This window comes from Protopterus annectens, chromosome 10.part0, assembly GCF_019279795.1.
Source record: "Protopterus annectens isolate FY-2018-M chromosome 10.part0, PAN1.0, whole genome shotgun sequence".
NCBI lineage: Eukaryota > Metazoa > Chordata > Ceratodontiformes > Protopteridae > Protopterus > Protopterus annectens.
Genome location: NC_056744.1, coordinates 1,138,887,234 through 1,138,912,583, shown reverse-complemented (window position 1 = coordinate 1,138,912,583; position 25,350 = coordinate 1,138,887,234). Strand labels below are relative to the sequence as shown.

The following is a 25,350-nucleotide window of genomic DNA, read 5'->3' as shown; positions in this document are numbered from 1 at the left end:
CTGACCCTTTCGTCGGAGCCGAAGACCATTGAACCGGATTTGACTACTCCTAGCCGTACTGGACTCTCGTAGCCGAAGGAGCCCGAACCAATAGTTGTCGAACCTATGGAACCGAGACCCACACCGGTGTTATCGGTTCCATCTACTCGGACGTCCTTGGCACCGACCGAAGATGCTAGGAGCCGACACTCTCCTGTCGGGTCCAGGGAGGATAGTCGGACCTATTAGTTGGTGCCGACTCTTTCTCTCGGGGCTTCGGCTCGGATGAGCTCGGCTCCTACCTCAGGCTCGGAGCCCATGGTTTTTGTGCAGGAGGATCGGACGGTCCCTCCGGATCCGTCTACCCCTTCTCGTCAGAGCCATGGTGCTTTCTATGCCATGAGGAGAGTCCTGTCTCCTAAGACATCGTCAGCATCAGTTCGGGCTTCCTTCTCCCCTCAAGCACCTGTGTCTGCTTCTACGTCTACTGGTCTCCCTATGCGTAGAGACCCTGAGCCTCAAGTAGCCCCACAGGGCGTCTCCTGTTCTTCCATGACCTCCCCAGATTTCCCCATTGAGGAGGTACCCAGGAAGAGACTGTGCACCTTTGCGGAGATATTAGAGATCCTGAGTCAGAGGGGCGATTGGCAGTCCAAAACCCCTATTGAGGATGAGTCAGTGCTCTTGAAGCCTTTTGGGTCTCAACCTTCCACTTCTTGTGTGTCTCCACCTTATGATGAGCTGATCTCTCGTAAGGCATGGGATTCACTGGAGGCCATGGAACCTGTCTCTCGGAAGCCGAATAAGTTCATCTCTGCCCCAGTGGACAAAGCCTTTTTGACCAAAGGAGTGCCTGTTGATGCCATGGTGGTAGCTGCAGCCACCAAAAAGGAAGTGTCTGAAACATCCGCATCTATCCATCCTCCTAACAGAGATTCTAGGATCATGGAGAGAAATGGGAAACACATGTTTAGTTCAGCGACTTTTTCTCTGAAATCGCTGAACTATTTAACCCATTTCACGAGACTACAAAGAGACCTCCTGAAAGAGCTAGTAGATACTCTCCAGGGTACGGTAGCTGCAGGGGTTGCCGGCAAAGTTAACACACAGCTCGCTACCCTAAACACGGTTGTGAACTCGTCCATGCGTCTCGTATCGTATGCAGCTGATGGTTCGAGTAGAGCCGCTAGTTCAGGCATTGCTCTGTGGAGACAAGTCTGGATGCATCTCTGTTCCTTTGCGGAGCCCTTTAAGTATTCCTTTATCAACACCCCATTTGATGGCTCATCACTGTTTGGGCCTAAAGTAAAGGAAACTTTAACCAGGTGTAAGCAGGAAGGCAAGACCCTATCTGCCGTTGGAGTCCATTTTTCTACCCCTACTCGGCCCTATCCCAAGGGCCCTAAGGGCGGAAAAATGTGGTTCTGAAAAGCACAGGGAGCCTTTCAGGACACACGTGGAGAAACCCCCTCTAGAGGCAGAGAAGGGGGTTATAACAGAAGGCGCCTCCTATGTGGCAGAGGGGGTCCGCAGCAACAGGGTGACAGAGGCCAGTTCTCTGGTCAGACCTACCAGCGCTCCTGAAAGGAGGCCAGGTTGTCCGGCTCTGGAGGCAGTTGGGGGTCGCTTATCTTTGTACCCAGAAGCCTGGCTAAACATATAACGTCAGATACATGGGTACAAAGCATCATTTCCAGAGGATATTTCATACCGTTCTCTTCCACTCCCACTCCTGTAAACAGAATCCCAGATGTTTCACCCAGTCTCAGGGAACAAGCAATCGTAGAGGTCCACAAATTGCTAGAAAAAAAGAGTCATCCAACCAGTCCCAGCAGACCAAGTTGGATTCGGAACTTACTCAAGATTCTTTTTGGTACCAAAGAAAACAGGGGACTGGAGACCTATCTTGGACCTCAGCAGACTCAACCAATTTGTAAAGAAAGAGAAGTTCCGAATGGTCACGCTTCAGTCCATTCTTCCCTTCCTAGGGAAAGACGATTGGATGTGCTCCATAGAGCTCAAGGACACGTACTATCACATAAAGATGAACAGATGCTCCAGGGATCACCTGCATTTCCGGCTGGGAGCCAATCATTACCAGTTTCGAACCCTGCCCTTTCATCTCACTACAGCCCCCAGAGTGTTCACCAAATGCATGGCAGTGGTCACGGCTCACCTGAGGCATCTAGGATTCCAGGTGTTTCCATACCTAGACGATTGGCTCCTCACCGCTACCACCAGGCATTAATTGACTCAGGCAACACAATGTACTCTGACACTCTGCCGTCAATTAGGCATTACAGTCAACTTTGAAAAGTCTGCCTTATCGCCATCGCAGCATACCGTTTTTATAGGAGCAGAGTTAGATACCTCAACCACCACTCTACGTCTTCCAATCAAAAGAGTCTCACTTCTTCGCCAACACGTCAACTCACCGGTGTCAAAGAACAAAGCTACAGCAGCAGAGGTCCTGAAGGTACTAGGTTTGATGGCGGCAGCAATCCTGGCTGTACCACTCGCAGGGATGCATATGTGAATCCTTCAGTGGCTCATCTTCGCTCAGTGGTCTTACCAAAAGCTACCAATGCACCACATGATTCTCATCACAGATTCTTGCAAGAGAGACCTTCGGTGGTGGTTGACGTCTCTTCATGTCACAATCGGAAGACCCTTTGTCCCCCCCCCCCCCAGTAGTCACTGTGACCACGGATGCTTCCCTGATAGGGTGGGAGGGCATTTTCAGGGAAAGACTGCCCAAGGCACATGGACGGATCAAGAGTCACATCTGCATATCAATGTTCTGGAGTTGAGAGCGGTACTTCTGGTGTTGCAGTACTTTCAGGACTCTCTTCCTCTAGGGACAATTGCAATTCAGATGGACAACATGTCAGTGGTCTGGTACTTGAACAAGTAAGGCAGAACCAAGTCTTACCCCCTTTGTCGAGAAGCCCTCAGGGTATGGCAATGGGCTGTGTCGGCCCAGCATTTTCTGTTAGCAACGCACATCCCGGGGAAATCCAACGTGATAGCGGACAAGCTGAGCAGGGCAATACTGTTACCTCATGAGTGGTCTCTCAACCAATGAGTTGCGGATTTGATTTTCTGCAAATGGAGCCAGCCTTGCTGCGGCCTCTTTGCCAGTCACATCAATACCAAATGCAGAAGCTACTTTGCCCTAATACCACCTCCAGGACATTCCCCAAGAGATGCACTCATACTCGATTGGCCCCCGGGTCTCCTACATGCATTCCCACCTATTCCATTGATACCAAGGGTTTTACAGAAAGCAAAGTCACTGGGAAGGACAGTTATCCTCATAGCCCCCTACTGGCCTCGACAGATTTGGTTCCCCTTCCTTCACCATCATCTGCTGGAGGATCCATGGATCCTGGACCCAGTTCTGGACCTTCTGACACACCCGTCAGGGGACCTCCATCCTTCACTGCAGTCCCTAAAGCTGACTGCTTGGCTAATTCACTTCCTCCAATTGCCAGGCTTCATTCACTCTCAAATGATGCAAGACAAATTATTTTCTCTTCTCACAAGCCATCCACCAGGAAACTGTACCGCAGTAAGTGCAACAGGTTCTCAATTTGGGCCAATATACAGGAAATCGACCCTTTCCGAGCTCCTCTGTCATCCATTTTAGAATTTTTGACAAAGATTTTTAAGGAAGGAGCAGCAGCTGCCACAGTTCGAGTCCAGTTAGCTGTCATATCAAATTTCCACCTTGGATTCGATGGGTTAAATGTTATGGGCCATAAGTTATCTAAGGCTTTTCTTAAAGGTATTTTTCACATGAGACCTCCTGTCAAAATTCCTTATTCTCCCTGGAATTTGAATTTTATGCTGTCTCAAATAATTCTTCCCCCCTTCGAACCAGCATCTTCTTGTGATCTCAAATATTTGTCCTGGTAGACTATATTTCTAGTGGCCATTACTTTTGCCTGCAGAGTGTCAGAACTTCAAGCATCATCTATCATACCTCCTTACATGATTTTCCATGCTGATAGAATATCTCTCAGAACAAACCCCTCCTTTTTGCCTAAAGTCTGTTCTGAATCAAATATCAATCAGGTCATTGAGTTGCCACTCTTTTTTCCCCAACTACTCTAACAAATTGGAATACATGCTGCATAAACTTGATGTACACAGACAGCTCAGATTTTATATTGATAGAACTAAGGATATTAGAAAATCAGATCAACTTTTCGTATCTTTTTCGGAGGCCAGAAAAGGTAATTCAGTGGCTAAAACAACCCTATCTAAATGGTTATCAGATTGTATATCCTTTGTTTATGCGAATGCAAACATGCCATTGACACACAGACCTAAGGCTCATTCTACCAGAGCCGTTTCTACGTCTTCTGCCTTTCAAGCTAAATTGCTGCTTGACAATATTTGTGCTGCAGCCACTTGGTCTAAGCCTCATACCTTTATCATGCATTACAAAGTAGATAAGGCTTCCAGGGACAGGTTTTCCTTTAGTTCCACGGTACTGAAAAACGTACTTCCATGAGCCACCCAAGATTGAGGGTGCTAGGGACGCTACCCATCAGTGAGAATAAATGGCAAGATTTAACAACTTCACATAAAGAAGTTATGTACTCACCATAACGTTCCATGTGAGTTGTTTATCTCGCCTTTATTCTCACGGCTCTCCCTCCTTTCCCCTCCTGGCTGACAGTTGAATTAGAGGCTAGTACCATCCAGGTTATTCAATACTACTTCTTCCCCTTTGGGAAGTGCTTCCTTGTAGAAAAAGAAAAAAGGTATATATACTCGCAGCAAACAAGATCTGAGGTAATTCCAGCAGTGCATTGTGGGATAAGGGGCTTGGTCTCGAGCTACTGGCAAACCTTGAGCTTTTGCTATAGGCTATGTCGGAGCCGAGGATCGGCTCCAAACCCATCAGTGAGAATAAAGGCGAGATAAACAACTCACATGGAACGTTATGGTGAGTACATAACTTCTTTTTTCTCAGTGTGCATAAGGCAACTACTAATATTGAAGATATTTAAAACACATTGTCTTGGTAACACCAGAAATTAATGTTAGTAAAGAACAATTCAGGAATGCGTTTCTATCATTCAATATTGCTATAGTAAAGTGCATGCAGAAAGCCTTGTATACCTCCTAGTACAGAAGGAAAAATATTTGCTTTGGGAAAATTATTTCCAAATTATTCAGGTGTGTGTATTTAGTGTGCAAGTGAGTAGCATTGCATATTGTGGGATAGATGACATCTCATAGGTTCATATGTTGGTACTAGGCTATCAGCCCTAGGGCCTATACAAGCCTAGCCATAACAATTCCCTGGCTATTTTTTCCCACACTATTTACTTCCCTGGACCCCTGTCTAGCAAGGGTGACTGACGTGATCCTCGGGGTGAATTTCCTTTCTCCCATCCAATCGTCAAGGTTCCTTTTGAAGAGGGCCAAAGAGGCACTCTGCTTGACATGTATGGGCAATCTATTCCAGAGTCTCTTTCCAAGAATGGGTTTTAGTGCCTGGTACCCATTGGGTGCTAGGTTAAGTTAGATACTGATATCCCTTAATGATCCTGTAAAGGATACATTGACTTATTGGAAAATGAATGCATGGATGGATTTCCTTTGCTTTGTATGCTGCGTTCTGTGTTCTCCTCAGCAATCCTGCATTTCTGCAGTGGCGGACTGTTGCTTGTAGAGCAGAGCCAGACTGGGGCATCATATGATACTACTACTGCTACCATTTCATTTGCTACTTTTTGTGTCTCTTATGTGTAAATCCTACTGAAGCAATCCTATTATAGTAAGAAAAAATAAGAAATAAAGTTTCTTTTGTTGATTTATTGTAATCATGTAAACAGAAATAATATTTTTATTTTAATGTATTAACTTGCTTAATTTTATTGGTAACAGCTATTACTTGGTAGGGGAAACCGTGTGCTAATTCTTAGCTTGGTGTAGCCAAAAGTGGCTATTAGTTTATTTCATTGCAACCAACTCTGTGCTACACTACATTAAATATAGTCACTAAGTGCAAAGTATCCACACTGGGGATGTAGACATCCAGTTATCATCTCTACTGTCTTTTATTGTAACACCTACATTAAGTACCCTAAGATAAACTGACTAACCACAATTAAGTTTATTTGAGCTTTATGCTCCTGAAGGTAATGTTCTTTGTTTTAAATTTGTAGCCTACAGAATATGAAGAAAAGGCTATCAGCAAAGTTGATGACCTTCTTGAAACTTACATGGGTATAAGAGATACTGAATTAGGTAAGAAATTTTCACATTTTGTTTATTTGTATGAAAAACTGTAATGACTGATAATAAGTCAGTTTACATGTTAACCATTCTGTACATGAACCACTTCCTTCTTATTTAATGTAAAATAAAACATATTGCATGTATAAAGACTTTACTATAATTTTTTTCTGTGTTGCTGAGTTATAAAATAATAATTATTGTTATTCATTTTCTTTAGTTCAAGTACTGGACTTGCAAAATACTTGCCATATCATAACATGTATGAAGCATACTGTATAAACATTAATATAATCTGTATGTAATATGTTTTTAATCATATCATAATATCTGCACTATGTTAAGGACTGTTTCAAGTAAAGACTTCCTTATGTGCTAAGAAGGTCCTCAATATAGCATTAATGCTCACAGTGTATCAGTTAAATCCAGTTTGCAAAAATAGTCTTTTAAAGAACAGAAATTTACTTAAAAAAAATAAATATGTATTTTATAGTTTGCTGCAGTCCCAGAAATTAAAAAGATCATCTTTTATTGTCCCTGTAAATAAAGAAAATATTCTGAAGTCCTTGGTAGTCATACCTTACTGTCTCAGCATCATAAAAATACAGTGGAGTATTTTACTTCCCATACTAGTGGACGTATATTATATCTCCTAAATGAGTTCAATTAATTTTGGGGGGCTCAAATGACACACTTTATTTTTATGCTATTCACAAAGATCTGCAAAAAAAGTAAACTGTAGTGAATGCTGATATTTGAGACATATGTTGTTCATCAAAGGTAGATTTACTATGTCATTTAGATTTTTTACTCTCTAAAGATATATCTTTCATAACTTTCAAATTCACAAAGGGATGCCACAGTAGTTCAATAGTTATCTTCTTACTGCTGCCTATGAGAGCTTGGTTCTGCTATGCACTTATTATATGAGCTTCTTTCTGTGTGGAGTCTGTATGTCCTAGCTTCAAAATATGTTTCATTATCACCCCCTCTAAGCCCCATATCAACATTATCCAAACAAATAATAAAAAATGTCTCAAAATTGAAACATCTTTGCTTGTGTCTTGGTAAATAATTATTTTTACTATTATTATTATTATCACCTACTTCTAATAGTATATTCATACTGATAATCCTGCTTCTCAATATTCTTGCAGTCTTCCCTACATAAAAACATTTACATGTAAACTCCATGGAAAATAAGCAGTAGTCTTAGAGCTATCATTGAAATAGCTCAAACTGGTAAAAGATTTATTAACTCAGTTTATAAAAACTAAGGAACCATCCCAAATGTACATGCAATAAGCACAATTAAAACATTTATATGTCCTTTTAATGTTTTTATATAACTCAACTATCTTATTAGTTCTGTTAAACAAATCTTTTAAATTCTTACCCTTCTTATTAACAAATGTTGGTTCATCACTAGTGCATCTCAAAATATCAGGTTAATCCTTAAAATCTTCCAATTATTTTTAATAATGGACTTTAAATGAATCCACGATAAATGGCAATAACATTGCTTTTGCTTTATCATTATGTAATCCAACATCGCTATCTAATGCCTTAGTAATAGTACTGCATGAATCAATTAATTCAGTAGCTTTAACTCTATTAAATCTTGAATTTAAAAAATTCTTATAAGCATTATTCAATATTTTATCAGGAAGACCTCTTCAACTAAAACGATCCCTTAATGTTTCTATTTCTTCTTTAATGTAAAAATGATCTGTAGTATTTCTTTCATCCTACATATTTGCCCATATGCAATATTATCCTTAATGCTACCTGGATGCATGCTGGAGTAATGCAACAAAGTATTGTTGCTATTTTCTTTTTTTTTAATAAATTTTAGAAATCAAACTGTTACCATTTTTATAGAATAACAAATATAAAACCTTAATAGCAATATTATTTGTATTCATTGTGAATGATAAAAAGAAGCTGTAGTTTCCCCAAGAGCCAATAAACATTTTAAGTTTATCAAAATCTTCTTCCCATATTAAAAATATAAAGGCTCTGTTGTAGAGAAATTAAACTGTTGAATAAACAGTTTAATAAAGTTAAATATACTGAATTAATTGATTCATGAAGTACTGTTACAAAGACCCTAGATGGTATTGGATTATACAAGGATAAAGTAAAATCAATGTTGTTCAGTTTAAAATATTTATTTAATAGAACTGATAAGATAGTTGAGTTATCTAAACCAGGAAAATACTTGTAATTGTTTTAATAGTCCTTATTGTAGGTACTTTTGGGATGGTTCCTCAGTTTTTTATAAACTCAGTTAATAAATCTTGCACCAGTCCCAGTCCTGTCTATTTTAAATGTAGCTATATGAATATTGTTTATTTTGTACAGCATCTTTCATGTGAATGTTTTTATGTTGGGAGGACCACAAGAATCCCCCCAAACAGGGATTTATCAGCATGTCTTTGTTATGAAAATAGGTGATAATAATAATAATAATTATAATTATTATTATTATTATTATTACTATTATTATTATTTATAATGTTTTGACAAGGGATAAGCAAAAGTTTTTCAGTTTTAAGAAATTGTTATTCTTGTTTTGGATAGTGTTAATATGGGGCTTAGAAGGGATAATTCTGAAACATCTCATGAAGCTAAATAATGGAGATGGCAGATTCTATTGATCACATGTATATTCTTAATTATAAATGTGCTTAAGTTAAAAAAAGCATAAACGTTGATCCTGTTTGTTGACAAAGTAATGCAATTCTTTTTATGTCTTATTTAATAAATATTTATATTAAGATATTCAGTTTGATGAAGCCTTTGGTTAAAATTGAAAGCGCTTATACAATGTTCAATAAAATTTCCATTCTGTATATGTCATGGCTTGTGTTTAGTTTTGGTTTTGAATGTACTACAGCTTAAGTTTATAAACCAGGTTATTTTTCTTGTTTAGAAGTGTAGCTAGGCTGGAGGTACAGAGGAAACCACCTTTATGTGCAAGGTGTTAGGGGGAAACATTCAGCAGGACAGCAGTACCTATATTCACTTATCTACTAGCATTTAAATGCTGGTATAAAAGTGAATTCCCATATTGCTCAGCTGCCTTTATGGATTTTACTGAAGCAATTGCTTCAGGGCTTTGTGTGTGTGTGTGTGTGTGTGTGTGTGTGTGTGTGTGTGTGTGTGTGTGTGTGTGTGTGTGTGTGTGTGTGTATATATACACATTGTAGTAAGTGGTTTGACTCTGTTTTAAAACACGTAGCCTTTTTTTCCTTGTCAGTGTAGAGTGAAGGGGTGGGCACTGAGGACCATTCTGTCCTTAGGAGAGAGGTAAGGAGGGACAGATCAGAGAGAACAGGCCTATGCCTCTCAGTGTAGAGCTAAGGGACATGCATACAGGGCATGGTGCTCCTTAGAAGAGAGGCAAGGTGCACCATATTGTAGAAGAGAACAGCTCTTTGTTTTTCTTTTGCTGTTTTTATTTAGCTTCTCAATGTAGTGCTGAAAGATGGACATACAAGATCTGGAACTCTTTAGTAGAGAGGTAAGAATTGTTAGATCAGAAAGAACAGACCTTTTTCTTTTTCTTTTTTTTTTGCTTTTCAACTTACAGTTGAGGGGTACCAGATGAAGGAGTAGCACCAGAAGCTAGATGAGCCAACTATGGCTCAAATTTGTGTGTGTATGCACACACACATGCATGCACGAGTGAGTGAGAGTGCACACTGTGTGTGTGTGTGTGTGTGTGTGTGTGTGTGTGTGTGTGTGTGTGTGTGTGTGTGTGTGTAGTTATGCATCCTGAAGAGGACTGGCATCCCATTAAGAAGTGAATCTCTGTCTTACACCAGTTACTTTCTGTAATATAACAGATATCCCCCACAAACCTTTTTTATTGATTTCATTTTTTTTGTATTTCTTAACAGCATAGAGCACTGATCTACATAGATATTTTTCTAACTTAGCCCAGGATCACAGTCTGGTTTAGTGACTTGCCCAGTTTCACACAGTAAACAAATGAAAAACTAAAGAAATCAAAGACTAGACTGCAGGAATCAGCCTTATTAACAGTTTATAGCCTTAATCCTCCACACTAACTGCTGCATATGGAATAGAGGAAAGTGAATATCATGGAATGAATGAAACTTACAAAATCTACTACTATACTGCTCAGACAAGCTCCACGTGGGTTTACAGAGTGGTCTTAGCAGCAGGGAATCCTTCTGGATTTAAGTATCTTTGCTTTTTTTTCACTTGAAATAGCTTCTGTAGCTTACCTTGAACTAGCCTGAACTGTTTTTTAACTGATTGCTGCATTATTTTAAAATCTGCACTTAAAGTTACATTTTAGTCGAATTTGATCGAAAGTTTGCTTGTTTGTTTGTTTAATTTAACTGTGGAGGCTGCCTACTAAAGTGTGCTAGCCTGTGTAACTAATTTATCACTGTTTCTGCATTTTCTGTGTGTTTCTACCAAAAAAAACAAAAAAAAGAATCCTTGTTTTCCTGCCTTCCTTGACTAGTTTAGACCAGTTTACAGGCATTGCTGTATTCTGGGCTGTGGTGTAGTTCCTGTGTTGTCCATTACCTTACTTGGATAGAAGGAAGTTTCTTTGCTCACCAGTGGGAGTGGGGAGCCTTGAGCAGCCTACCTGTCCTTGGGGGAAGTGACCTCAGCACAGGAAGCTGTAGTAATTGGTTGTTTGGGACCATTTCCAGCTCTTTTGTAGTTCACTGTTTAAAATCCGCCTCTGGGTGTTTTTTTCTGGCTATACTGCTCAGACAAGCTCCATGTGAGTTTACAGAGTGGTCCTAGCAGCAGGGAACTCAGAAAAGCGACTACCTTCTGGATTTAAGTATCTTTGCTTTTTTTCACTTGAAATAGCTTCTGTAGCTTACCTTGAACTAGCCTGAACTGTTTTTTAACTGATTGCTGCATTATTTAAAAATCTGCACTTAAAGTTACATTTTAGTCGAATTTGATCGAAAGTTTGCTTGTTTGTTTGTTTAATTTAACTGTGGAGGCTGCCCACTAAAGTGTGCTAGCCTGTGTAACTAATTTATCACTGTTTCTGCATTTTCTGTGTGTTTCTACCAAAAAACAAAAAAAAAAAACAAAAAAATAATCCTTGTTTTCCCACTTTCCTCGACTAGTTTAGACCAGTTTACAGGCATTGCTGTATTCTGGGCTGTGGTGTAGTTCCTGTGTTGTCCATTACCTTACTTGGATAGAACGAAGTTTCTTTGCTCACCAGTGGGAGTGGGGAGCCTTGAGCAGCCTACCTGTCCTTGGGGGAAGTGACCTCAGCACAAGAAGCTGTAGTAATTGGTTGTTTGGCACCATTTCCAGCTCTTTTGTAGTTCACTGTTTAAAATCCGTGTTTGCACGGCTTTGCACGGTCGTACGCATAGCGCAGCGCCGGTTAAACAATGTTAAATGTTTTCTGGCTCCGCCAAGTCTGTTCTTCAAATTTTCCCTTAAGGAAGCTCTACCCTTAGTATAACCAGACTACTCACTGTATTATAAGCCTAGCACTTGTTCTCAATACTTCTCTACTAAGTAAGCACTCTCGTACTAAGTAAAGCACTACATCTACTTACCACCCCTGTGAATACCCACTTCCCTTAAAGGTATACCACTCCCTTATACTATTCTAGCATGTCGAGTGGTAGATTACTGGCGTCGTCTCCAGTTCAGCTGGTCAATCTGGGCATCTTAAGACAATGCTACAATTGTCTCATGTACACAGACAACCCTCTCCTCCTCCCAACAAACACAAATACATGTCAGAGATGCAACTATATAGCCAAACTGGAGGCTGAACTCTCTCAACTCAGGGCTGGCATAACCAGACAGGAGGAGATGGCAACCACACACACAACAATCCCAGTCCCACATAGACCTACCACAACTGCAAACCAAACACATAAAAACACAAAGACATACTCGGAGGCTCTAATAAAAAACTTACCAAAACAACTGAGGCTCCCAAAGCAGACATCCAAAAATCCACCACCTCAAAACAAAACACATACAACACATACTTCAATAAATCAGTGTGTCGACCAGTCGCAGCCCTTAAGGCCAAACACCTTGCCTGATACACTAGTAATAGGTGACTCCATAGTCAGACACACTGATGTCCCACTGACCAGGCTGAACAAGGAGAAGGTGACTGTGAGCTGTCTATCGGGAGCTAGGATCCGCCACATAACACACGCACTCAGGTCACTCCAAAGCAAGTACAAATATGACTCCGTCATTGTCCATGCTGGTGTGAATGACCTGAGACGTACCTCCCTGGACTACATGAAAAGAGACATAGAGGAGCTCTCCGATTATGTAGCTCAGGCTGGTATGACCCTGACCCTGAGCAGCATCTTGCCCTCACCAAGAATGATACCACAATACAAAGACAAGATGATCAGCTTTAACAATTGGCTCAAGTACTGGTGTCATTCTAAGGGGATCCAATGTCTGTCTGCCTGGGATGATATGTTGGACAAGCCACACTGCTTCAAGGGATGGCTTACACCTGTCACCACTGGGCTTCCGGATATTGGCTAAGGCTCTTGCCACCCCATAGTGCTTTTTAGGCAAGGCTCAAAAGACAAACCCACCTCCTTAGAAAACAAAAATGGAAAAAAAACTAAGGGTAATGCTGCTCAACGCCAGAAGTCTAAATCTCAAGATGCAGGCACTTGATGCACTCCTCAGCATGGAGAACATTGACGTCTGTGCAGTAACTGAAACCTGGTTCAAGGCTCCTGAGAGCACCCCAGTGCTACCAGGCTATACCTCATATCATGCTTTTCGGCCCCAAAACCCGGGCGAACCACAAAGGAGGGGAGTGTCCATATTCATAAAGGACACCCACACCTCCAGGTTAGTAGCAACACATGAAGCATCAGAGACCATACAGGTGCAACTAACCATAGGCAAAACTGCTATACAACTGGTAGCATGTTACAGACCACCCTCCCAATCTCAAGAACCCCACTCAGCCTTCCTGAAGACATTGGAGGATATGAATGTATCACAAAATACCATCATACTGGGAGACTTCAACTACCTAAACATAGATTGGGTACATTATTCTAGCCCTAATACCCTAGCCCAAAGGTTCCTGGAATTCATAAATTCAAATGCACTGGAACAACTAGTCACCTCTCCCACTAGGGGAGATAATATACTAGACCTGATCATCACAAACATGGGGACAAAATGCTCCACACCGGAAGTATACTCCTCACTAGTGAGATCTGACCACAAACTAATCACCCTGGATATACATATCCCACCTCCACCCCAGCACAAAAGACCACAGTGAAAAACTTCTCAAAAGCAGACTTCACTCTTCTTAAGACTGAGATGGTATCCTTTAAGCCCACTGTGCCAGTGGATCCCACATCCCACAATGCCGAATCCTTCACAAATGCTTTCTATGGACATCTCCAAGAATGCATGGATCATGCAATCCCAAACAAATGCAAGTCCCTCTCCACCAAATGTAAGCGTCCTGTCTGGTGGACCTCAGCCATAAACAAATTGTATAACAAAAGAAGGAAGCTACTGCACGTCAGAGCGAAATCCCATGAAGGGAAGACATCTCTGATCAACATTAGCAGAAAACTACGTTCTCTCATAAAACATCCAAGGCAAACTTTGAGAGAAAAATCACTAAGGACACTAAAGATAACCACAAAGCCTTCTTCAGCTATGTTAGAAACCTGGGCGGAAACCCTCAGATATGCTCAGAGTTGATTCACAACAACAAAAAATACACTGAACCCACAGATATTGCTAACATTCTGGCTGACAGGTTCAGTGCAAATTTCTCGCCTCCTTCACCCCCAAAAGAAGAAATACTTATCCCAGCTGAATGTAATCTCCCTGTCATCTCAGATGTCCAAGTGAGAACCGCCCTAAACAAAGCAAAAAACACAGCATCAATGGGACCTGACGGTATCCCGGGGTGCGTGTTACGTGAACTCCAAGAGGAGCTAAACCCACACATAAAAATGCTATTTAACCTTAGCCTTACTTCGGGATATGTACCTGAACACTGGCGTACAGCAACAGTGGTACCACTCCACAAGGGGGGTGCCTCTACAGACCCTGGAAACTACCAGCCCATAAGCTTGACTAGCCTGGTCTGCAAAGCTATGGAAAGAATCATTATGGAACTCATAAACGGAGACATAGGAGACCTACAGACGCTTGACCCCACCCAGTTCGGCTTTGTAAAGGGCAGATCCTGCCTTTTAAACCTGGTTGACTTTTTCAAAACAGTCACTAGAGCCATTGATGAGGGCAAAGCAGTCCATACAGCATACCTGGACTTGGCTAAGGCCTTCGACACAATACCCCACTCAGGCATCATAGATAAGCTAAACAGCTTAAAAGTAAACCCTTATGTCACTAGATGGGTTGCAAACTGGCTAAAGGACAGAACCCATAAAGTTAAAATCGCTGGAGCAATGTCAGACTCAAAGCCAGTCACAAGTGGTGTCTCACAGGGATCTGTCCTGGGACCCCTCTTGTTCGGCATTTATTTCTCAGATGTTAAAGCAAACATGGGAGGGCTGTGGCTGACAAAGTTCGCAGATGACTGCAAACTAGGCGCCATAGTCGATACACCAGCAGATACACACATCCTACAAAAAGGCCTCACTGAGACGGACAACTGGTGCCGTAGTCACGGCCTTAAACTAAATGCCAAAAAATGTATAGTTATCCCTTTTGAAAAAACAAAGTACCCACAAATTATCACATAGACAGCAACCCAGTGAGTACGGAAAAAGTAATCAGAGACCTAGGGACCCAAGTAGACAGCGACCTCTCATTTGACACCCACGTTGCCAAAGTGGTTAGAAAAACATTCTACCTTGCACACCTCATCATGAAGGGTTTCACATCCAGATCCAAGGATGTCATTGTACCCCTATATTCCTCCCTCATCAGACCCATGATTGAGTACAATGCCCCATTTGGTATGTACCTCACCCGGCACTTGCAACAGCTGGAGAGACCACAAAAGTACCTCACCAAAAGGATCAAGGGTCTCCAACATATGTCTTATTCTGCCAGACTAAAGAAACTTCAGCTCTATTCAGTAGCATACCGCCTGCTCAGAGGTGATCTCTGCCTGACGTACAAGGCCATGTCCAATCAGGATCTGATGGACATGCTCCACCTCAAAAAATCCAAATCCATCAGGACCACATGAGCTAAAGACTTAAACCTCGGCACAAGTATGAATAGGACATGCTGGAGGGATAGATTCATAACCCAGAGGCTTCCCATGCTTTGGAACAGGATCCCAGTTCGTATTAGGCAGAGCCCCTCACTGACTCTCTTCAAGAGAAATCTTGATGAGTGGATGGGAGATTGTAAGTTTACCCCAGGGGTCACATCTGTGTCACTGCTAGACAGGGACACAGTAAACTAATTATATTATATAAGGGGACCTTCACTGTGTCACTACTAGACAGAGGCACAGTATTCTAGATTTATTCTGTACATTTTTGTACCATTTCATGGGGTGGCAAAAGCCACATCACTATGGCTAGGCTTACAAATGCCCCAGGGCAGATAGCCTAGTACTATACTATGAAACTATTCCTTGGCTGCTTGTTATGTTACAAAATGCAGCTACTGAGACAGCAGCTGAAGTTTTGATTATTTTCTACAAAACAAGAGCAGCTAAAGTTGTAAACTCAAAGTTGATACCGTTACATTGAGGTGCTGGCCTTGCACAGAAAATAAAATGGACAGATCCTATCTGGATTTCAGAATCATCAGAAATAAAATACTTTTATTTATTTGAAGGTTCATAGGTGGCTATTGTCCCTGATGGAACATTTTAAGCCTAGCCTTGCATATTGTCTGTCATCCAGCTGTGTTATCTCACAAGTGTTTAGCTATTCTTGCCATAGCTATATTTAAACATTTTTCATTTATAGTACATTATTTTGTGTCAATTTCATTTTCAGTGTGTTAGGGGTTGCTACTGTAAGGTAGGGCATTTAAGCAGTCTCTTTCCATTAGGAGGATAGGGGTAATTTCTGGGGTAAATTTCCTATTTCCCATCTACTGGTCCAAATTATGTTAAAACAGGATCATAGATGGGCTTTGCTTTACATATATGGGGAGTCTGTTCCAGAGTAGTGGTATCATTGGGAATAAGTAGGTGTCCTCCATACTGTTCTAATTATGTTGCTGAAGAAATTGAGGTCTCTGATCTGGGTATTTCTAATACCATTTGACTTGGAGAAGTGCAGTAGATCCATTTGTGCTGGGTCAGTGAATGCCTTATAAGCCAGAAATTGATCACCTTTTAGTAGTCTGTATGAGACCAAGTATAGTGACAGGGACTTTGAGTCAGTCCTTGTAGTCATGTGCCTTAAGTCCACTATCATTTTAATAAGAAGCATATGTGGATGCTACAGTTATAGCAAGTGCCTGTTCAGGTACATACCAAAAGGGGAGTACTGTATGATAGGACTAATGAGAGCTGTGTAAATTGAGACAATGACCTCTCTGGACCTAGATGATATCCTTTTATTCATAAGCTGTGCAATTTAGGAGGACTTCCTCACAACAAAGGAACACATTGATTAAATACTAGGTTACTATCAGTGTAAGTGCCCAAGTCCCTGACTACTGGGTTTACTGTTAGGGATATATTGTCAATGTGACAATTCCCATGGGTGGTCAGTTTTCCAAAGGACACAATAATGCATTTTTTGGTTTTAGTCCTTGACTGTGACAGCGGTTATTTATTTGGGATGAGCCCTCCTGTAGGATTGCTGAGTCACTGAGGGATTCAGTGACTGCTCCCAGCTAGCATTCATTCACAAATTTTGTCAACCGTAAACCCTTGAGATTTACTTTGACTTGTGAGAAGTAGATGCCAAATAAGAGTGGCCGCAGAATGTAGCCCTGGGGGACCCCACTCATGCCACATCTTTTTGTTGAGGTGACAAGCCCAATCTTGACTTCATGTGCCCTATCTTTGAGCCATTTTCCAATCCATTGGGTGTTGTAGAGGTTTATCCCTAGTTTGGCAAGCTTATCCACGATGCCAGAGTGGGATATAGTGTCAAAGGCCTTGACCAGGTCAAGGTTGGTACTGTGTACTTGTCTTCCCTTCATCTATTGCTTTGGTGACTTTTTTGAAAAAGTCCACTAGGTTGAGCAGACATTACCTGCTCCTGACAAAACCGAATTTTGATGGGTCCAGTCTTTGATGGTTTCCTATGTCCTTTTTGATTACTTCCATAGTACATTATTCTATGAGCTTGCGTATGGACAGATTTATGGAATGGTAATTTGCCAGGTTGGTTGATGACCCTTCCTTTGTGCAGAGGTATGACTGTTGCTGTCCTGTATTCACTTGGTATGAAGCCAGTTTGGAGGCTAATGTAGAAAAGTGTTGCCAGGATCACATAAATATCTTGTTTCATGATATTTAATATACATCCCAAGATATTTTCATGGCTCACAGAAGACATATTTTTGGCCTTTTAGAGTGCTGCCAGGACTTAGCTCTGTATGTTAGCTGCAGCTGTATGGCTTCCTGAAATTTCATACGAGATTACCAGAATTGGGTTTGGGGTGACATTTGAGCTGAATTAGTCAGGTAATAGGTTTGCTGTATCCACAACTTAGTTGGCATTGTTTATAGCTGGCTTGGCACATTCTCTTGTGCTGCCTGTGAGACTACAGATATAGCTAAAAAATGCTTTGTGGTTATCCTTGGCCTGGCTAGCTATTTTATGCTTAGATTTTGCCTTGCTAGTTTTTATTGTATTCCTAAATGTGTTTAATTTGATGATTATATTCTTATTTTGCTGGGTGGTGCAGTTATTACTGTTGGCTACTATTTTCTTCCTTTTGTTGTAAACCTTTTTATGCCGTGATTCCTGCAGGATCTTTTGTTTTCATGGTTTTTATGGTTTGCTTTGTACTTTCTTCTTTTGGGTATTTTTGCTTTTGTGCAATTGTGTACACATTGGGAAAAGATTGCAGCATATTTTTCTGCATAAATAGCAGAACTTTCTGGGTTTGGAGCAATTTCAGTCTTGCTAGGGAATCACACAAAAGTAAAAGTACCTGAGTCCAGCTAGGACTCTGGTCTGTTATGAGGGAGATGGCTTTATGTTCAGACCTGATGACTGAGGATGTTACATTGGTGATGGATCATGATTCACTCATATTACTTTGGGGAAGATGATCTGGTTATATTTAATTCACATGGTTCTGCTGGACCTATGATTAACTCCTGCAGAAAAAAGGGTATCAGTGTCTTATTAGTCATCAGTTGGCTTAGCTTTCTTCTTTCTACCTCATGCAGCCATTGTCTGAGAGTGGGACACAGAAATAATTAGACAGGAGTTAAGCTTCTCAACTCACCTAACTAAAGTAATTATTCTGTTTAATGAATACTTCGCAGTTTTATGTTAACCAATGTCCTGCTTCTTGCCACTCCCCTCTAGGACTGTTGCCGGAACTATACTTGGTACTCTAAATGTCATCTCACTGTCTGCACAGAGGATAACTAACTTCCTTTATTTCTGCTGGTTATATCACTTCTTGCACATTCCATATTTTCTACCCCCATCCTTCCTTACTGCCCACCTCTACATTGTTATTATAATTTGTTTCTTAATTAAATAAGCAAACTGCCCCTTTTTGAATACTTTTAGTGTCACAAGTGTGGAGGTTAGTACAGTATACATACAGGCAAGTAGCCAACCAGAATGTTTTTGGGAGGAAATTGGAATACCCAGAGAAAACCATGCAGACACATGGAAAACTATACAGAACTCCTCACAAACAAACAATGACCAGATGTCAGAAATGAACTCATGACCCTGGAACTTTGAGGTAAAGATCATACTATTAAGCTACCCACGCTGTTCATCATCAGAATTATTAATGTCAAAATCATGTTAGCTTTTCTCTTGGATTTTTACTAATCATGTATGTTATTCAAAACAGCCTTACATTTGACCATGTCTGCAGTTTGTGAAGACCTTTTTCATCTTACTTACCCTCATTTTTCCATTGATGCCAAGGTAGGTAGTGTTCGTGTCATTGTGTTATTACAATGTCCATATCAGCATTGTCTTTACTGTTTCTGAAAGGAGCACAGTGTCAGTACCATCCACAAGTGCCAGAAATTTAATACTACCACTCTTTTACATAAAGAGGGAGAAGCGTTTGGCTCATTTTGCATCCAAAATGATGAAGATTATTGAGTGCTGTTTGTATGGGGTCTGCAGGGGGATCCTATGTGCATATGTTCTGAGCATTACAACAAGGAAAAACACTCAGAGAACAGGGTGAAGCCTTACCTTTCATAAGATAAATTTAGTGTTCATCTGGCCGCTATGGTCCCTGCAAGTGGTGAGCTTGATCTAAGCTAGGGACAACTTCTGCCTGAACCCTTTCTCTGCCCCAGTGGAAGATGAGGAGGTCAGAGGAGGCACATCCTCATCTGCCGCCTTGGAAATGCATATTAATATATGTGAAGTTGTTCTATCTCGCCGTTCATTCTTACAGATGGGTTTGGAGCCGATCCTTGGCTCCAAGTCAGCCTACTACAAAGCTCGAGGTCTTCAGACAGCTTGAGGCCAAGTCCCTATCCCATGATGCACCCAGAGTTACCTCAGATCTAGTTTGCCGCTGCAATAGATCGGAGGTTCCTCGCATAGCTTGGGCCAGTACAAAACTTTTTTCTACAAATTTATATAAATATTTTGATATATCTCTATTTAGATTTAGCTTAGCTCTTATAGCTTATTGTGTAGATTCCCTTTCCTTGGTGTGCCTTTTTTCTTGACTAGTTATTAGCTCTCTTGGCCTCGTTTTATTTTAGGCCTTGTTAAATCTTTACTGTAGTTTAAATAGTAGTTGTGTGCCTTTGAATAGTGACTTTTTCTGTCACAGCTTTTGAATATATTTAGATGTTTAGATATATAGATAGTAGAGTGCTTAGATAAATAGTTATAGTGTGTGTGTGTGTGCTTAATAGTATTTTAGCCCATAGTTTTAAAGGGCTTGTTTGATAAGGTTTTGGGTGTGTCTTGTTCATTATGGTACCCTCTCTTGAGAGTGTGTGTTCCAGTATGGCTGAACAGGATAAGGTTAAACACCTTAAATCAAGGTTTAAGAAATGCCCAAAATGTGGACAGAAAATGTCTGTCACTGACAGCCATGTAAATTGTGTATGCTGTTTGGGAAAATTGCACCTTCAGGAAAGCTGCTCCATTTGTCATTCCTTCTCTTCTAGGGTTCTTCAGGAGAGAAAGAGAAAGTTAATAGGCAGAGGTTTAGTCAAACCATCTTTTCAAGAAGCTTTGAGCAACCAGGACAGGTCTAGCAAATCCTCAAAGTCTTCTAAGGCTTCTACTTCTTCTGAAGTAAAAAAAATCTAAAAAAATGTTGACGTCTGCTCCACAGCTATCAGAGCCGACCATTTTGTCCTTTTGGAGCCAGTCTCCGGTCCTGGGACCAGTATCCAAAGTGCCTAAATTTCCACTCCTGCAATCTGTACCTCCTTCTATCCACTCATCTCAGTCTTCGATAAGCCTTTCCAATTTGGATGTGGATTGTGTGGTGCAGAAGCTTTTACAGGCACTGACCTTTGCCAAATTTTTATCGGCTCCAACCCAAATGGCTTTGGTTCCGAAGACCCTTTTACTATCTACTACTTTTCCTCCTCAGAGCCATACCAGTCATTTTGAGCCAGAGGAGTTGGACTTGATGATCGTTGAGCCTTCAGAGCCAACACCTGCTCCATTGTCCTCGACTCCGCTTACTCTGATGTCCTTGGTGCTGATCAAGAAATCTAGGAGCCGACATTCTCTGGTCGGGTCCGGGGAGGATAGTCGGACCGACTTGTCGATTCCGACTCTGCCTCTCGGGGCTTCAGCTTGGATGAGCTCAGCTCCTACCTCTGGCTCAGAGCCCACTGTCCCGGTGCCGGGGGTATCGACGGTTTCCTCGGATCCATCTGTCCCTTTTCATTGGAGCAGAGGTGCCTTCGAAGCCATGAGGAGAGTTATGTCTCCTAAGACATCTTCTACTACAGGTCCGGCTACCTCCTCCCCAAAAGCGCATGCGTCTGCTTCTGCTTCACACATCCTTGCTAAGCGCAGATACACAGAGCCTCAGGAAGCCCCATTGGGTGGTCCCTGCTCTTCCGAGACCTCACCAGAAGTTCCCACTGATGAGGTTCCCAGGAAGAGAATGTGTAAGAGGAAGCATTTAGACTCCCCACAGGAGTCTTTCACATCTGATACTAACTTGGATGAATCAGAAGGATCCCCACAGTCCCCCTCTGAGGATATCTCTTTTGCTGAGATATTAGAAATCCTTAGGCAGAGGGATGACTGGCAGTCCTCCAACCCTACTGAAGACGAGTCGGTTCTCTTGAAGGCTTTCGGGTCTCAGCCCTCTACCTCTTGGGTGTCTCCACCCTTTGATGAGCTTATGGAGCTGGTCTCACGAAGGGCGTTGTAGTCTTCGGACACTATGGAGCCTGTCCCCAGGAGGCCTAATAAATTTATTTCTGCCCCCCAGGAAAAATCTTTTCTTACCAAGGGAGTGCCAGTTGATGCCATGGTGGTGGCAGCAGCCACCAAAAAGGAAATTTTAGAAACTTCTTCCCCTATCCATCCTCCTAACAGAGATTCTAGAGTCATGGCTAGATACAGGAAGCGCATGTACAGTTCAGCAACTTTTGCACTGCGTTCGCTCAACTATCTCACCCATTTTACTAGACTGCAAAGAGATCTCCTAAAAGAGCTCGGTGGTGCTCTTCAGGGTACAATAGCTGCAGGAGCTTCAGATAAAGTTGCCTCCCAGCTTGCTACCCTCAGTTCCATAGTAAACTTGTCCATGCACCTCATTTCATATGCAGCTGATGGAGCGAGCAGAGGCAGATACAGGAGTTGCTCTTAGGAGACACTCCTGGATGCGCTTGTGTTCCTTCATGGAGCCCTTTAAGTCATCCTTTGTCAACACCCCTTTTGATGGCTCATCGCTTTTCAGTCCCAAAGTTAAGGAAACTTTGACCAGGTGTGAACAGGAAGGAAAGACTGTCTGCCGTCAGAGTCCATTTTTCCACCCCCACCAGACCCTACCCCAAGGTTCAACAGGGAGGAAAGATGTGGTTCCATAAAGCCCAAGGAGCCTTTCAGGACACGTGGTGAACCCCCCTCCAGGGGCAGAGGAGGGGGCAATAATGGAAAACACCACCCTCATGGCAGAGGCGGTCTGCAAAATCAGGACAACAGAGATCAGTTCTTTGGGAAGCCCTACCAGCGCTCCTGAAAGGAGGCCTGACTGTCCTACTCTGGAGACAGTCGGGGGTCGCTTATCTTTATATCCAGACGCCTGTCTGAAAATAAATGACAACTGGGCACAAAGTATAATTTCCAGAGTATATTTAATTCCTTTCGCCACACCCCCTCCACTGACGAGAAAAATCTCGGACAGGCAACAATAGAGGTTCAAATGTTGCTAAGAAAAAGAGTCATCCAACCAGTCCCAGCAGACCAGATAGGATCTGGAACTTACTCAAGATTCTTTTTAGTTCCAAAAAAGACAGGGGACTGGAGACCTATTTTGGACCACAGCAGATTAAACAGATCTGTCAAGAAAGAGAAGTTCCGGATGGTCATGCAAAGACAATTGGATGTGCTCAGTAGATCTTCAGGATGCGTACTACCACATAAAAATGGCCAGACTATCCAGGGATCGTCTGCGCTTCCGGCTGGGAGCCAGTCATTACCAGTTTTGAGCCCTGCCCTTTGGTCTCACTACAGCCCTAAGAGTGTTCACCAAATGTATGGCAGTGGTCACTGCTCACCTGAGACGTTTAGGATTCCAGGTTTTCTGTACCTAGACAATTGGCTCCTCACCGCCACCACCAGGCATCATCTCATACAAGCCAGGGACACCACTTTTTCACTCTGCAGTCATCCTAGCATTACAATAAACTCAAAAAAATCTGCTTTGTCACCATCGCAATATACCGTTTTTATCAGAGCAGAATTGGACACCACCACCAGCAGGTCCACAATATCATATCCAAAAACAAGGCTCCAGTATCAGAAGTACTAAAATTGTTAGGCATGATGGCAGCTGCAATATCAGCCATACCATTGGGTTGCATGAATATGCGGATTCTGCAATGGCTGTTGTTCACTTAGTGGTCTTACCAAGAGCTTCCAATGTCTCATCTTTTAATGATCACAAACACATTCAAAAAGGATCTTCAGTGGTGGTTGACCTCTCTTCATGTTACAATAGGTCGTCCCTTTGTTATACCCCCACCAGTGGCCACAGTGACCAAGGACGCTTCCCTGATAGGGTGGGTGGGGGCATTTTCAGGGAAGAACAGCCCAAGGCACATGGACCAATCAGGAGACACATCTGCATATCAATGCCCCTGGAGATGAGAGCAGTACTTTTAGCATTGCAGTACTTCCAGGACTCTCTTCCTCTGGGAACAGTTGCAATTCAGACGGACAACATGTCAGTGGTCTGGTACTTGACCAAACAAGGAGGAACCAGGTCCTAACCCCTTTGTCACGAGGCCCTAAGAGTATGACAATGAGCTACATCCACCCAGCACTTTTTGTTAGCAGCGCACATCCTGGTGAAATCCAACATGATAGCAGACAAGCTGAGCAGAGCAATTTTGTTGCCTCACGAGTGGTCCCTCAAGAAAGAAATAGTGGACAAGATATTCCGCAGGTGGGACCAGCCTTGCTGCGACCTTTTCGCCAACCATATAAACACCAAATGCAGAAGCTACTTTGCCCTGATTCCCCCTCTGGGGGAAGCCCCAAGGGACGCACTAGTACACGATTGGCCTCCAAGTCTCCTCTATGCATTCCCACCAATTCCCTAGATACCCAAAGTACTACAGAAAGCAAAAGCCCTGGGAAGGACCATCATTCAAATAGCCCCTCATTGGCCTCATCAGATTTGGTTCCCTTTCTTTTGACTTCATCAGTTGGAGGACCCTTGGATTCTGGACCCAGTTCCAGATGATCTGACGCACTCGTCGGGGGAACTTCATCCCTCTCTTCAGTCCCTGAAGCTGACAGCTTGGCTGCTCCAATTCCCAACATATCCAGGTTACATAAACTTTCAAATGAAATGAGGCACATTATATCCTCTCATAAATCCTCTATGAGGAAGCTATACCTTAGCAAATGGAAAAGATTTTCTATATGGGCCTCTCAAAATAACATTGATCCCTACCAAGCCCCTGTGGTCTCCATATTAGAGTTCCTGACCATGATTTTCAACAAAGGAGCTACCGCAGCAACAGCTTGGGTTCATCTTGCTGCTATCTCTAGTTTTCACCTTGGATTTGAAGGATTGAACATAATGTCACACAAACTATCCAAAGCCTTTTTTAAAGGGACTTTTCATCTCCGACCACCTGTGAAATTCCCTTATACCCCATGTAATCTAAATTTTATGCTTTCTTGCATTATTCTCCCTCCTTTCAAACCAGCTTCCTCATGCGATTTGAAATATTTGTCATGGAAGACTATCTTTTTAGTAGCTATCACTTCTGCCCGCAGAGTGTCAGAGCTTCAAGCCTTGTCCATAACGCCTCCTTATTTGATTTTCCATACTGACAGTCTCACTACGAACTAATCCTTCTTTTTTGCCTAAAGTTTGTTCTCAAACTATCAAATTATTGATTTGCTAGTGTTCTTCCCCAAACACGCCTTCAACTTAGAGTATATGCTACACAAGCTAGATGGTCATAGACAGCTCAGATTTTACTTGGATAGGACAAAAGAGTTTAGGAAATCAGAACAGCTTTTCTTTTCCTTTTCAGATTCCAGAAAATGTATGCCAGTGGCAAAAACAACTCTGTCTAAGTGGTTATCCGATTTTATCACATTTGCTTATTCAACTGCAAATATGCCCTTACGACACAAAATTAAGGTTCATTCTACCAGAGCAGTGTCTACATCATCTGCCTTTTCTGCTAGACTTCCTATAGACAACATTTGTGCAGCAGCCACCTGGTTAAGGCCTCATACCTTTATCACTTGTTACAAAGTTGACGGCCTCAAGGGACAGGGCATCCTTTGG

General features: G+C 42.1%; 1 protein-coding gene across 1 annotated transcript in view; it reads left to right on the top strand.

The window, feature by feature from the left end:
• Window positions 1-25,350, top strand: part of GIPC2 (GIPC PDZ domain containing family member 2) — a 1,066,976-nt gene that overhangs the window by 1,002,304 nt on the left and 39,322 nt on the right. The window contains exon 5 of the mRNA XM_044085870.1: window positions 6,165-6,246. Within this exon, the coding sequence (XP_043941805.1) occupies window positions 6,165-6,246 (82 nt within the window). The remainder of the gene's footprint in view (window positions 1-6,164; window positions 6,247-25,350) is intronic.